The sequence below is a fragment of the Geotrypetes seraphini genome, chromosome 18 (assembly GCF_902459505.1).
Source record: "Geotrypetes seraphini chromosome 18, aGeoSer1.1, whole genome shotgun sequence".
NCBI lineage: Eukaryota > Metazoa > Chordata > Amphibia > Gymnophiona > Dermophiidae > Geotrypetes > Geotrypetes seraphini.
In genome coordinates, this window is record NC_047101.1 from 23,390,591 (window position 1) to 23,405,672 (window position 15,082).

General features: G+C 46.0%; 1 protein-coding gene across 1 annotated transcript; it reads left to right on the plus strand.

Moving 5' to 3' along the window:
- Positions 1-693: 693 nt before the first annotated feature.
- ARSI (arylsulfatase family member I) lies at positions 694-12,169 on the plus strand. Its single transcript, XM_033927474.1, has 2 exons — positions 694-1,734; positions 10,495-12,169. Exons 1-2 carry the CDS (start codon positions 1,415-1,417, stop codon positions 11,891-11,893), a joined length of 1,719 nt encoding a protein of 572 aa, XP_033783365.1. The 5' UTR covers positions 694-1,414; the 3' UTR covers positions 11,894-12,169.
- The last annotated feature ends 2,913 nt before the right edge of the window (positions 12,170-15,082 follow it).

Sequence of the window (15,082 nt, forward strand, 5' to 3'; positions counted from 1 at the left end):
GCCGTATTCCAGTCGGGTTTTCAGGATTTCCCCCAATGAATATGCATTGAAAGCAGTGCGTGCAAATAGATCTCATGCATATTCATTGAGGAAATCCTGAACACCCGACTGGAATACGGCTCTCGAGGACCGGAGTTCCCTACCCCTGGCCTAGGGGGTAGAATTTTTTGTTCCCTTGTTCCTTTCTCTGATTCTCTTTAAATTACTGTTTCTCAGTTCTCTGAGGATCGAACCCAAATCTTTTTTTTTTTTTTTTTTTCTTTGCAGCCTGGGAACATTGGAGTACTGGAATTTGCCTGTAGCATCCTGGATGCGTTTCTGCAGAACAAAACAGTTTCTTCCCGCTCCAGGGGCAGGATACCAGATGGATGTGCTCACTAAGTTGACAGAAAGCTGGAAAACAAAGCAGCTGCAAGCATCCCACCCTCTTAACATCAAACTGTCCTTAAGCCTGACTTAAAGTCTGGACGAAACCTCTCGGTCTTCAAAGAGGGAGCGCAGATCATTTCCTAATTCAAAAGCTATCAATCACTTAAGATGCCAGCAAGCCAGGAGAGTCTCCAGAGGAAGGAGAGGCAGAAAGGCAAACGGGAAGAAACGAGAGCTGCCTTTAGGGCCCTGGAGGGTCCCGGTCTAGCGTGTTCAGTTTCCCCTCTGAGTTCAAGAAATGGGAGGCGCTGGGGTACCAGATTCCCCATAAACCTGGCTGCAGCTCTTAGAGCCCGGGGCAGATGTTCCTTACAACTTTTCCAAATTGCAATTTAAAGCTTTGCCTTAGCAGAATCATTTTCCACTGGGGACGGCTCAACTGTTTGCATTTTCAAGAAAGCTGAAAAAAGTGCCTCTCAGGGCATCTCGGTTGCGATTTTGCAGCAAATCTCGTGGAAGCTTGGTTTTAGAGCAATAATCTGCAAAAGCAGTTAGTTTAGGGATAAACCTCTGGAAGGAAAAACTAGCTGGTAGAGAAAATGACCCAGGCTGAGCCCCGTTTATAAGCGTCAGAACCTCTGCCAGACCTTAACTGTGGACTTGCAGGGTGAAATGTTTACTTGCTCTTAATCTGTGGCGGCTTTGTCAAACGACTGGGACTTAAGTTTTCACCCTTTGAAGAAGCTTAGAACAACCACCGAGACGTTCATAAAAATGTAAAAACATACTTTGCATGCTTAATTTTGTATGGGACGAGGATCAGACGTTTCTGGGTTGGGTTTTGTTTTTTTTTCCACATTTCTACCCATGAATAAAAACCTTGCAGATCCAGTTCACTTGCAGAAAGTTTTTCATTTCGTTAAAAACTTTCTTGAAGGAGGAGGAGCTTTTGGGGGTTTGTCAGTCCTTCTCGGACAGCCGGGGGGACTACTGATGCTTGACTACTGAAGGGTCCAAAAGGACCACCGAGCCCTTTCGCTCCGACATGGCTGTGTATGCCCTCACTGGCTTCTCTCTGGTCAGTCTGCTCAGCTTTGGCTACTTGTCCTGGGACTGGATGAAACCCAGTATTCTGGGCAGCTCTGCTGTGGAAGTGAAGGAGAAATCTCGAGTTGCTGCCCCCTCCAGACCACCTCACATCATCTTTATTCTTACCGACGACCAGGGGTACCACGATGTGGGGTACCACGGCTCTGACATTGAGACCCCAACACTGGACAGACTGGCAGCGGAAGGGGTCAAACTGGAGAATTACTATATCCAACCCATCTGCACCCCGTCAAGAAGTCAACTGATCACTGGCAGGTAACAACTTATTTTAAAAGACGCTTAGAAAAGTTTCCCCCTTTTTGCCTCGTTTTGCAGTGACTTCAACTCTGCTTTCTAGCTATTAGCTGGGGTTATATTGTTGTGTGTGCGTGTAAACCATTTTGAATGGCCCGTGCCAGGAAAATGGTACACCCACACACTTAAAAAGAAAGAAATAAAAACAGATCTCTGTTTATGCCTGTTCTGAATCAGTCAAGGGACCCCCATGCTAAGTTATTGCAAAGTTTGCAAGAGAAAGGAAAGGAGGAAAAGATCTATTGTTTCTGATCTTTCTCCCTCCCCCCCCTAAAAAAAAATGCAGCTCCCTCCATTTGGCTTTGACCTCAGGTTTTTAACTTATCTCTGCAAAGCTTTGCTTGTTTTGTCATCCCAGTTGTTGCAGTTGGAGAAGAGAAGCCCTAAGCCACTCGGGGACCATACCTTACCTCCACTTTTGACAGGACTCTTTGCAATCAGGGCAGGATTAAGTCTTCAGTGAGCCCTAGGCACCCAAGTACACTGGGCCCCCTGGACCTGCCCCTCCATGGCCCTGCCCCCTCCCTGCCTCTGTCCTCCCATGTCCCCCTCTTGTGAGAGTGTACCTCTTGACCCAGCTCCAGAAGTCCAAGTAGCACCTTCTCCTCCGGGCAGGATTAATTCATTGAGGGCCCCTAGGCACCCAAGTACACTGGGCCCCCTGGACCTGCCCCTCCATGGCCCTGCCCCCTCCCTGCCTCTGTCCTCCCATGTCCCCCTCTTGTGAGAGTGTACCTCTTGACCCAGCTCCAGAAGTCCAAGTAGCACCTTCTCCTCCTGGCAGGATTAATTCATTGAGGGCCCCTAGGCACCCAAGTACACTGGGCCCCCTGGACCTGCCCCTCCATGTCCCTGCCCCCTCCCTGCCTCTGCCCCCCATGTCCACCTCTTGTGAGAGTGTACCTCTTGACCCAGCTCCAGAAGTCCAAGTAGCACCTTCTCCTCCTGGCAGGATTAATTCATTGAGGGCCCCTAGGCACCCAAGTACACTGGGCCCACTGGACCTGCCCCTCCATGGCCCTGCCCCCTCCCTGCCTCTGCCCCCCATGTCCACCTCTTGTGAGAGTGTACCTCTTGACCCAACTCCAGAAGTCCAAGTAGCACCTTCTCCGGGCAGGATTAATTCATTGAGGGCCCCTAGGCACCCAAGTACAATGGGCCCCCTGGACCTGCCCCTCCATGGCCCTGCCCCCCTCCCTGCCTCTGCCCCCCATGTCCACCTCTTGTGAGAGTGTACCTCTTGACCCAGCTCCAGAAGTCCAAGTAGCACCTTCTCCTCCGGGCAGGATTAATTAATTGAGGGCCCCAAGGCACCCAAATACACTGGGCCCCCTGGACCTGCCCCTCCATGGCCCTGCCCCCTCCCTGCCTCTGTCCTCCCTATGTCCCCCTCCTGTGAGAGTGTACTTCTTGCCCCAGCTCCAGAAGTCCAAGTAGCACCTTCTCCTCAGGGCAGGATTAATTCATTGAGGGCCCCTAGGCACCCAAGTCCACTGGGCTATGAGCGTCAGGAGCAGCACAGAGCATTCAGTGCAGCTCCCTGCACTAATAATCGCTATTGCGGTTTAGTAAAAAAAAAAAAAAGGGGGGGGGGGGGTAAAATGCTTTCTACCTTTATTGTCAAATACCTCAACCTCTCTAACCCTGTCTCCCACATTTTGTAGGGGCTGAGCTGATATGTTCTGGCAGCAGCATCTCCTTCTCCTAAGGACCTGCAGGGATTTGCTTCTTCTATTGAGGGAGGCACTCCCTATGTGTGGGTTTGGGGTTACAAAGCCTGGGCTCTTTCATTAATACTTGAGGACTATGGGTCTATTTTATCATAAAATACAAGTAATCCTGAACAAAAGCCCCTCCTACAATGTCCAAATTCCTAGAGGAATACTTTAAGGCTACCATAACTCTATCAACCATTAAATTAACTAAGAGTCTGAACCCAGACATTTAATGCTAGAAAGTTGTCCCTTAGCCAGGATGCAACCATCAATAGACACTAATTAAGCAGTATAATTGTCTCGGTATAAAACCTAGAGGAGCAATTATTTGGGTACCATCTGCATAGGCAACAAAAGGAAGGCCAAAAGCTTGAGCTAGCTGTCTCGGGGGTTACAAGCAGTGGCATTGCAAGGAAAGTTTATGCCTAGGGTGGAGGCCCTCGGCATCGTTGTGCTGTGTGCCTCTGTGCTCCCTCTCCCCCGGCATTGCTGTGTGCTAGTGCTGCCCGATTCAGGAAAAACATTTTGATTCGATTCAGCCTATTGAATCAATTTTTAGATTCATTTTTCCTGCCCAATTGGGTGGTTTTTTTCAAACATCCTGGTGGGTTTATTTTATAACCTCTTCACCCCTTTTATAGCCTCTTCACCCCCTTTGCCTTCTCCTAACCACACTGGCGCTGTGGTGTAAACAAACAAAAAAGACTTTTCCTCTCTCTCTTAAATCCTAGCTCACGTTTGCGGTCTAACACCAGCTCTGGCAGGATACACGTTTCAAATCTGACATATTGTAATCACAAAACAGAAAATAAAATGATTTTTTCTACCTTTTGTTGTATGGTCATTTTTCAAATCTTGTTGGTCCCAGGCTCTGGTTGTCTTCTGATAACTTGCTTGCCAGGGTCTCCTTCTTTCTTGGTGCTAACCATCCATCTTCCATCTCTGTCCTCCCTTCTGTTTCCCATCCCTCCCCCAGAGGTCTGGCATCTTTCCTTTTTTCCTTTCCATCCCGCCGCAGCTGCAGCGATGGACCCCACCATCCCCAGATCCACCATCTCTCCTTTTTTCAACTACACTTTCATCCAGCATCTCTCCCTCCTTCACCACCACTCCAGGGTCCACCAGTTCTCCCTTTCTCTTCCCAACTACCCTCCTATCCAGTATCTCTATCCCCACCCCCACCCCCTCCACACCATCCCTTGTGTCCAACTTCTCTCCATTTCTGTTCCTTCCCTCCCTAAATCCCATTGTCCATCCCTCTCCCTCTCCTCTGCTTTTAGACCCATTATTTCTTTCCCCTCCCCCCAGTCCGGTATATGCACGTCTCTTTGAACCCCCCCTTCCCTCCCTCCGTGTACTTCTACATCAGGCCCCCCAAAGGCCTGCCCCCCCCAAAGACCTGCATGTTCCCCCCAGCTTCCCCTGCCAACCATCCATCCTCCCGCTGAATCCCTTATCTATCATATCCAGCATCTCTCTTCTGTGTCCCTGTCCCTATTCTCCTCTTCAGTAGTGTCCCCCTTGATATGCTCCTTCCATGCCCAGCATCGTATCTCTGTTTCATGTCTCTCCCCATATCCAGCTTCTTCTTTCTCTCTTCCTTACCTCTTGTATCCCCTTCCCCAGGTACAGGCTTTCTCCTACTATATCTCCTGCCATCCTGCCCACCTACTTTGGAGTAGTATTTGTACTTTGGAGTAGTATCTTGTACCCTTCCCCTTGTGGTCTTGCATTTTTCCCTCCCTCTCCCTCTCTCCGTTAGTCCTCTGCTTTCCTCCCCCTCTTTTTGGTTTGGTCTCTCTCTTCCCTTCACTTCACCCCAGGTCTGGCATCTCCCCTCCCCTCTCTCACTCCCTCTTGCCCCTTCCTCCTCCTCCCTCTGCACAGGCCTGGCAGGCATCTCTCAATCTTCAACATATGAGTATAGAAAATGTGTTATAATGCCCCCCCTGCAAGCCTGCATGTTCCCCCAGCATCCCCGCTCTTACCTTAAGCTAATAGGGCAGCCTGCAGGATCGCCGGTGCTATAACAATCCCTGCAGGGCAGACAGTACAACGTCAGGGGCAGCATGCACATTTTAGTGTTTCTCTTATAGAGCTCCTCCTGTGGGACCTCTGGTTGTGGCACTCTGTAATGGGTAAACTCACGCTGACATCTGTAAAACACCTGTCATAGCTGCTTCTGCCCAGGATCGATGTCCTATGTACACCCCCTCACTGTTGCTGTCAGGTTTAAGGATAGTGAGTGCTTTGTGGCGTGTTTTAAGAATCATACAAGCATGCACTATCGCTATAAATGTGCAGTACAATGTGTAACCAAAGGCAACAGAAACAATGTACTATTTACAGCTAGCATAATAACCAAACTGCAGATCCAAACCTCTTATAAATGGTATAATATGGTCTGGAATATTACCTTATTACGGATAAAAGATTGCCGTATCTTTAAGGTCGCTTGGATTCTCTCCTTCCGTTACTGAGATATCAAGGACTTGAAAACAAACTCAGCTGTCTTGCATTTCCTTGCAACCTTTGACCTCAGGGGGATAGATTTCCAGGAGCTTTTAAAATAATTGATGGGTGGTTCACATCGTGTGCTACCTCCTAGCTCCTCTCAGATTGCTGACAAACTGCTCCTTTTTTGAAGGTATTGTTTATAATAACAGTAAGGGCCAGGACACTTCTCCCTCCGTATTTGCGGTTTCAGCATTCGCAGCTTCGATTATTCACGTTTTTTTTAACTTGCTGGCTCCTCCCCCAAATTACATCAGCTTGCATAGAGAAATCGCTGATTCCAAGGATTTACAGAAAAAAATCACTGATTCCCGGCACTTTCTTTACCGTGTTTTGCCTCTCCTTCAGGAACAGGCCAGGTCTCCCACCATGTTATTCGCGGTTTCACCATATTTTCAAGATGGTTTTTAATAGAAAACTGCGAATAACATATGAAACAGTTATTTGCGGTTTTTCTGTATTTGCGGTTCTGTTAATCCCCTATCGCAGCGAATACGGAGGGAGAAGTGTAGAGTCTTAGATGAAAACCCCACCTCAGGACCAGCTAATTCCAATGCAAAGTTAATTATGACAAATGCCACATATGTTAAGACTGATCTGCCCCAGTGGCTTGCTAATTTAAAATGAATTTGCGTACAGTATGTTTCCTAAACTTGCAAGTGGTACTTGTTTGGGCTAATAATTAATTGGGTTTTTAAAATGTCATATAGATTTATTTTGTAATTGATAAGGATAGTTTGAAAAGTTTGGTAAAAAAAGCAAGTTAATGTAAACTCTTTTGAGGGCTATACATTTAGGGCTCCTTTTACAGAGGTGCGTTAGGGCATTAATGCGCGGAATAGCGCACGCTAAAATGCCACGCGCACTAGCCGCTACCACCTCCTCTTGAGCAGGTGGTAGTTTTTCAGGTAGCGCGCACTAATTCGGTACGTGCGCTAAAAACGCTAGCGCACCTTTGTAAAAAGAACCCTTAGTCCAGAGTTTGCAGTTTTTTTCCCTACGATACGAAAAAACTGGAAACTCACTGGACTAACCCCCACCCCTTTTCACAAAACCGCAAAAGCGGTTTCTAGTGCAAGCCAGCGTGCTGAATGCTCTGCGCTGCTCCCGACGCTCATAGGAACTCTGTGTCAGGAGCAGTGCAGAGCATTCAGTGCGCCAGCCTGTGCTAAAAACCGCTTTCGTGGTTTTATAAAAGGGAGGGTAAGTGTCTATGTTTATTAAAGTATGATATCCCGCCACATCTTACAACAGTTCTCAGCGGTTTACATAGTGATAAAAATTCAATAGAATAAAGAAAAGAACACACTAAAGGTCTGCACTAAAAGAAACACAATTATACAACATGCACACCTGATTACTTCTCAATCAATTGATCAATCGGAAAAGAGTCTGTACTATACGAGGACAATTTTTCCCCCTTCCCCACAGGAACTCAATTTCCCAGTCCGATCTCTGTGAGCTATGTCGCTGTTCCTGCCCCATTCCTGTAAGCTCAGCTTTATCCGCACAAACCACAAACACATGATTTTCAAGAGTTTGAAGCTTGTGCAGTTGAGGACGGAGCTTAGGCATTGGTGGAGTGAGGCATTATGACATCACAATCTGAGCTCTAGAATGTTGCAACTTATGATTTTAAAGTGTTTGAGGCTTGTGCAGATGAGGGCGGAGCTTAGGCATTGGTGGAATGAGGCATTATGACATCACAAGCTGAGCTCTAGAATGTTGCAACTTATGATTTTAAAGTGTTTGAGGCTTGTGCAGATGAGGGCGGAGCTTGCAGACATGGGGCAAGGGCAGGAAAAGAACTTGCGGGGGTGGGACGGGAAAATGAGTTCCCCCGGGGATGGGGAAAAATTTGTCCCCGTGTCATTTTCTAGGCCACACCAAAAGCTAATTGAAAAAAAAAGAGTCTTTAATAATGTCTTAAGGGCTTTAAGATTTACTTCAGACCAAATATTGTCCTCAATGGAGAGACCACATTGTTTAATGTGCTTTCTTACCAAACTTTTCAAACCACTCCCGTATATCCTGTTAACCTGTCTAAAACTTTAGATAGTGCAGGCTGTAAGTCAGGGGTGTAGAACTGAATCGCATAAGGGGCTGAAATCTAAAACATAGGCCAAGTCGAGGGCTGAATTTTTAATTAAGATGCTTAGGGGTCCTTTAATTAGGGTACGCTAACCGATTTTGCTTACGCTAAATGCACCCCTTAATAAAAGCACCCCTTTGTCTTATTAAGACTTCTACTAAGAGAAGTATAGGGTTACCCCACGCCAAAATTAAAAACATGGACAAAGTCGTTGTGTCCAGTACTGGAGGAGGTGAGAGCTGAAGGCGGTTGCGGATGCGACCAACGGACACGTAAGGCAAAAGTTTTCCAGGCACAAGTCGGATATTGATTCTCCCCTCTACAAAAAAAGCCTAGAGGACTACACCAAAATCTTGTCTCTTGCAGTTGATACTTTAGAATCTAAATCATAATTTTGCATGCAGAAAGTGAAAAACTATCTAAACTTCACTTTCTGCATGTTGCACTGCTTTCAGCTGTGTAGAGCTGAAATTATCAGAAGCAATTAAGGAAAGATTTATAAACTATAACGCGTTTTACCTCATGCAAAGTTGTCATTTCTTTAATAAGACATTAACTACTTTTTCTGCGGCCCTCCAAGTACCTACAAATCGAAAATGTGGCCCTGCAAAGGGTTTGAGTTGGAAACCACTGGCTAAACTGTAACCACGACATCCTCATTGTCTTTGGGAAGCAGAGCTAAGACTGTGATGTCATAATGCCTCATTCCACCAATAAGAGCCAGCCTCATCAGTGATGTCACAATGGCTTGATTGTCCTGTTCTCCCCTCTGCCCTCCAACCCAGACAGCAGATTAACTGTTCCCCTTAACTCAGTGGTCTCAAACTCGTGGCTCCCCAGGTTTATCATAATTACAAAAGTAAAATAAAACCGTTTCTTGATCATCTGTCTCTTTAGCTATAAATGACAATATTAATATTAAGACTTAGCCGAAAGGAAAGATTTGTAAACTATAAAGAGTTTTACCTCATGCAAAATTGTCATTTCTTTAATAAGACATTAACTACTTTTTCTTCGGCCCTCCAAATCCAAAATGAGGCCCTGCAAAGGGTTTACGTTTGAGACCGCTGCACTAAAGCATTCTGTGGTAGTTTTGCCACTTCTGTGTGCTAAGCGTGTGGTATTTTTTTTTTTTTGTATTTTGTTGGTAGGGGGCATATCAGGGGGTGGAGAATGAGCATGGATGCTTTAATCAGATAGTGCATTGACATGACTGCTGATCTAATAGGTTAGTGCGTCCGTAATGCTGGAGCTCTTAGTGCTTCCTAAATAGGAGGAGGTAAGTACTCCAGCAATAATTTCTTTAAATGGCCATCTGCTAATGTTAACATTAGCGCATGGCCAGGAATGCAACAAATAGGAAAAAAAGCCCTTTTTGATGGCAGCAATAGAAGTGGGCTTAGCACATGGGAAAGACCTGGCGATCTAAGCCCATTTCTTAGCACAGCTTAATAAAAGGGCTCCTATGTTAGTACTCTGAACATTTACTCATGTAATTGGTCTTGAGGCTGGATTCAGGGCCCATGATTACATTATTCCAGAAGGAGATATGGTGCATGGGCCCTGGTCCAGCACATTCTCCGCAGTGACCAGGTAAATTGGGGGCAGGTGAGTATCTAAAAATGTGTAAAAAAAAATCCTTGTAAACAGCCAAGTCATAACAAGAATTTACCTTACTCTTTGTACTTCATTTGTGCCAACATCCGGACCGACTCAAGGCATGGACCAGATGAAGCACTGGCTCAGCGCGCCAAGCCTCAAGGGTGCCAAAAAGCCTGCCTCACCTATTCCTCTGCAATGGCCAAAACCTTTCTCCCTGGGTCTGGCAATTCCTCTGTCTTTCAGACCACCCTCCCCTCAGTCTACCTTTAAATGCAGTTGTTCTCTTCCAAGCTCTGGCAGCGTTTTACCAGACCTGGCATCTTCCTTATGCTGGTCCCCTGTGGAAACAGGAAGTTGCATCAAAGTGGGGCAGGGTGGGAAGAGGGAAGATGCTGGATCTGGTCTGGGTTGCGTTTGGTGAAATGCTGCTGGTGCTCAGGAGAAGACAACGGCATTTACAGGTGGACCATGAGAGGGTGGCCCGGGGTAAGGGTGCGCCGGGGGGGGGGGGTGCGCATCGATGAGGGAGGGTGGCATCAAACCAAAAGGTGGCCCATGCCGCCAAATTGAAAGTTGGCTCAGGGTATCACAATCCCTTGAGCCGGCTCTGGCTACCATTATCATATTTATAGAATAGAATGCAAAGCCAGGGTGTAATCATATGCATTGAAGTCATTTGACAAGTGCTTTTTATAGAAGTTAAAAGAGATTCATGTCCTTTCTGAAATATTGTTTTTGTAATTTTGTTTATTCTTTTTTTTTTTTCGCTTTTCTCTCTCTACTCTCCTTTTTGCATAGGTACCAAATTCACACAGGTTTGCAGCACTCTATCATTCGACCACGACAGCCTAACTGTTTGCCACTCCACCAAGTCACTTTGCCCCAAAAACTGCAAGAGGCTGGCTATTCCACGCATATGGTGGGCAAGTGGCACCTTGGCTTCTACAAAAAGGAATGTTTGCCCACACGGCGCGGTTTTGACACCTTCCTGGGTTCCCTGACAGGCAATGTGGACTACTATAGCTATGACAATTGCGATGGCCCTGGTGTCTGTGGATATGATTTGCATGAAGGTGAGAATGTGGCCTGGGACCAGAGTGGGAAGTACTCAACATTTCTGTATGCCCAGCGAGTAAGAAGGATTCTTGCCACACACAGCCCCCAGGAGCCTATTTTCATTTATGTGGCGTTCCAGGCAGTACATACACCACTGCAGTCTCCCAAGGAGTATATTTACCGATATCGGGCCATGGGCAATGTGGCACGACGTAAGTATGCTGCTATGGTGACCTGCATGGATGAAGCAGTGAAGAACATCACTTGGGCGCTCAAGAAATATGGTTACTATGACAACAGTTTGCTTGTGTTCTCCACTGACAATGGAGGACAGACTTTTTCTGGTGGTAGCAACTGGCCTTTGAGGGGCCGCAAAGGAACCTACTGGGAAGGCGGAGTCCGTGGCATTGGGTTTGTCCACAGCCCTTTGATCAAGCGAAAACGCAGGACGAGCCAGGCATTGATTCATATTACAGACTGGTATCCTACTCTTGTTAATTTAGCAGGCGGCAATATATCAGACACAGAGGGGCTGGATGGGTACAATGTTTGGCCTGCAATCAGTGAGGGGAAGGCATCTCCTCGAACAGAAATTCTTCACAATATTGATCCTCTCTATAACCTTGCTAAGTCTGGATCTTTTGAAGAGGGCCAAGGGATCTGGAACACAGCTGTGCAGGCATCTATTCGCATGGGTGACTGGAAGCTCCTGACCGGAGACCCTGGGTACAGTGACTGGATACCCCCACAGACCCTGACCAACTTCCCTGGCAGCTGGTGGAACCTAGAACGACTCACTGACGGAGTGCGGAAATCTGTCTGGCTCTTTAACATCAGTGGAGACCCCTATGAACGTTATGACCTGTCAGAACAGCGACCGGATGTAGTCAGATCTCTACTGAAAAGATTAGTCTATTATAATAGGACTGCCATCCCTGTAAGATACCCAGCGGAAGATCCACGTGGCAACCCAGAGTTCAATGGGGGTGCTTGGGGACCCTGGGCAAGTGAGGAAGATGACTGGGAGGAGGAAAGAGATGGATTATTGAAAAATAAAAATAGGAAGAAAAAGTGTAAGATATGTAAACTAAGGTCATTTTTTAGGAAACTCAACACTCGACTCATGTCCAACAGGATTTGAAAGGACATCAGAAGTACTGGAGTGAAATTTTGAATCGGTGAAATGAAACATGTGCAAAGAGTTAAAAAAAGGGAGAGAGCGAGCAAATACTTAAAAGAGGAGCTTCTAAGCCCTCTCCAGAAGGCACACTTAGCCAGTGGAAGATTTCAGGATTACTGCAATGAATAAAAACAAAACAAAAACTGCAGATCATGTACAAGATGCAGGCACTGTTTATTGCAATATTAGTGGTATAACTACTTATTACCAACCAAGGGACCCAACACGGTCCGTGTTTCGGACAACTTGCCTTCCTCAGGGGTCCGTGGTAAATAAGTTATTGTAACAAACAACAGGTGCCGCTCAGCCTCCGATGTCGAGTGTCATTGCGACACACTTTGACACTCGACATCGGAGGCTGAGGGACACCTGCTTATTCCATTTACTGTTGTTTGTTACAATAACTTATTTACCACGGACCCCTGAGGAAGGCAAGTTGTCCAAAACACGGACCGTGTTGGGTCCCTTGGTTGGTAATAAGTCATTTGACAAGTGCTTTTTATAGAAGTTAAAAGAGATTCATGTCCTTTCTGAAATATTGTTTTTGTAATTTTGTTTATTCTTTTTTTTTTTTTTCGCTTTTCTTTCTCTACTCTCCCTTTTGCATAGGTACCAAATTCACACAGGTTTGCAGCACTCTATCACTAATATTGCAATAAACAGTGCCGGCATCTTGTACATGATCTGCAGTTTCTGTTGGATTCCCTGTTTTTGTGTTCCTTTACATTAGGGATTTCTATTCCGCCTGTGCCTTGCGGTTCTAGGCGGATTACAATAAAGATGATATCTGGGCATTTCCAGTAGAATTACATTACAGGAGAAGAGTTAATTACAGGTAATAGTGAAGAATTACAGTACATTCAATATCACAGGAGATGTTACATAGCAACTGAGTCAATTTACAACTGGTGGAGAATAAAGAATTACAATATATTCTAGATTACAAAAGATGTTACATGAGCTGAGTCAAGTTTCTTCGGGTGGAGAGTAGCATCATATGCCTATAAGCGGAGGTGTATTTATTGTTTTGATGATTGCATGATGTTGGTTAATTAATGTTGATGATATGGACAGTAGGGGTGTTTAGTTTGGGTTGGATAAAGAGATTCTATTCCCAAAGGAATTGATTGGGAACTCATTAGATGGTGGTTTAGATTGATGGGAGATATTTTTTGAACAGTAGTGTTTTTATTTCTGCAATGAATATGCATACAGGTGAGAGAGATTTGCATACAGATGGTCTTCGATATGTGCATGTTTATATCCTGAAAACCCCACTGGCTAGGTGTATCTGCAGGAAAGGGTTGAGAAGCATTTTACATATAAAGCAGCGATGCTTACGTTCTCTTGGCTGTATAGATGCATGGTTACATATAGAGCCGCGCACGAGTCCATACATAAGTACGGGCATGCACATTCACGCGGAGTGGAGGAGTGGCCTAGCGGTCAGAGCTGCTGTCTCAGCACCTTGAGGTTGCAGGTTTGATCCCAGTGTTGCTCCTTGTGACCCCGGCCAAGTCACTTAACCTTCCATTGTCCCATTGTGAGATAGGGAAAAATACATGATAGAAAAAAATTGTACACCACCCTGAACTTCTCCAAAATATATCAAATGCCAGTAAACATATAAACATGGTACTAGTAGACAGAGATGGCATATACTCGTATCAAAGTCAGCCTTGGAATTAAATACAGGGTCTGTGCAGATCTAAATGAATAGATGGCCATGCACACATGCGTAAGTAAAAATACACCTCCCGCATTCAATCAAGCACACACGTTCTAAAAACTAACTCAATATACCACATGATATATTATTCCGCAAACAACTGAAAACTTGGCTTTTCACCAAATTGTAATTCTATCCTCCCCCCTTTTTCTTCCCTTCTACATATAAGTTCATGTAAATCTTTTCCTTCTCTACCTATATTTTAAGTTCTTGTAAACCGTGTCGAGCTTCATATTCGTGGAGATGATGCGGTATATAAACTTAAGGTTTAGATTAGATTAGATTAGATATCCAGGTCTATACTAGCACCCTTACTACCCTCCGTTCCAGTGTATTGCAAACTGTGTGCCGCGAGATGCCGGCGAGAAGGAAAGGCGCCGGCTGACTGCTTACAAGGCATGCCTCTTTCGGCGAGAGGCATATCCTGTAGTCAGTTAGCTCGCAGGCGCCTCTGCGCCTTCTCCTCCCCTCTCCTTCTGCAGCACCCCCTCACCGGCGGTAATAGGGGGCGCAGGGCCGCGGCTGGAGGACACTCATGCATGGGTGGACATCGGTGTGACATCATCGCGTCAACATCTGCGCATATCCGGGCGCCCTCTAGCCGCAGCTTAAAAGGTTTGCGCCACACTGCTCTTTTCTACAGCAGTGTCCTGGGTGTCTGAATGCTGGGCTTCATTTCAACAGCGATTACTGGTGGTGCCCAAGTATTTAACCTGTGACACAGGGTCACCTTCTGAACCCTTCTTTCATCCTCTCCTTTGAGGCATTAGCAAAGTATTTTGATTATATCGCATTTCAGTTGTGGGTATTTCAGTCCTTTTCCAGGTGCTCAAAACCACACAGCCTATCCAAGGGCTTCTCGTGTGTGAATATGTGCTTGTGTGCACTTGTATGTATGGACGTGTTTGCATGTGTGTGGGGAGGGAGGGAGAAGAGATATTGCGCAATAACCCCCAAATTCTGTATAAGGCGCCTTAAGTTGTGCACGCAAATCAGTGAACATAAGAACATAAGCAATGCCTCCACTGGGTCAGACCTGAGGTCCATCGTGCCAAGCAGTCCGCTCATGCGGCAGCCCAACAGGTCCAGGACCTGTGCAGTAATCCTCTATCTATACCCCTCTATCCCCTTTTCCAGCAGGAAATTGTCCAATCCTTTCTTGAACCCCAGTACCGTACTCTGCCCTATTACGCCCTCTGGAAGCGCATTCCAGGTGTCCACCACACGTTGGGTAAAGAAGAACTTCCTAGCATTTGTTTTGAATCAGTCCCCTTTCAACTTTTCCGAATGCCCTCTTGTTCTTTTATTCTTTGAAAGTTTGAAGAATCTGTCCCTCTCTACTCTCTCTATGCCCTTCATGATCTTGTAAGTCTCTATCATATCCCCTCTAAGTCTCCTCTTCTCCAGGGAAAAGAGTCCCA

Bases quoted from the DNA above. Each gene is read 5' to 3' on its own strand.
- ARSI (XM_033927474.1), top strand. From the start codon at position 1,415: ATGGCTGTGTATGCCCTCACTGGCTTCTCTCTGGTCAGTCTGCTCAGC. The intron at 1,735-10,494 runs GTAACAACTTAT...CTTTTTGCATAG, and splicing joins AGTCAACTGATCACTGGCAG to GTACCAAATTCACACAGGTT.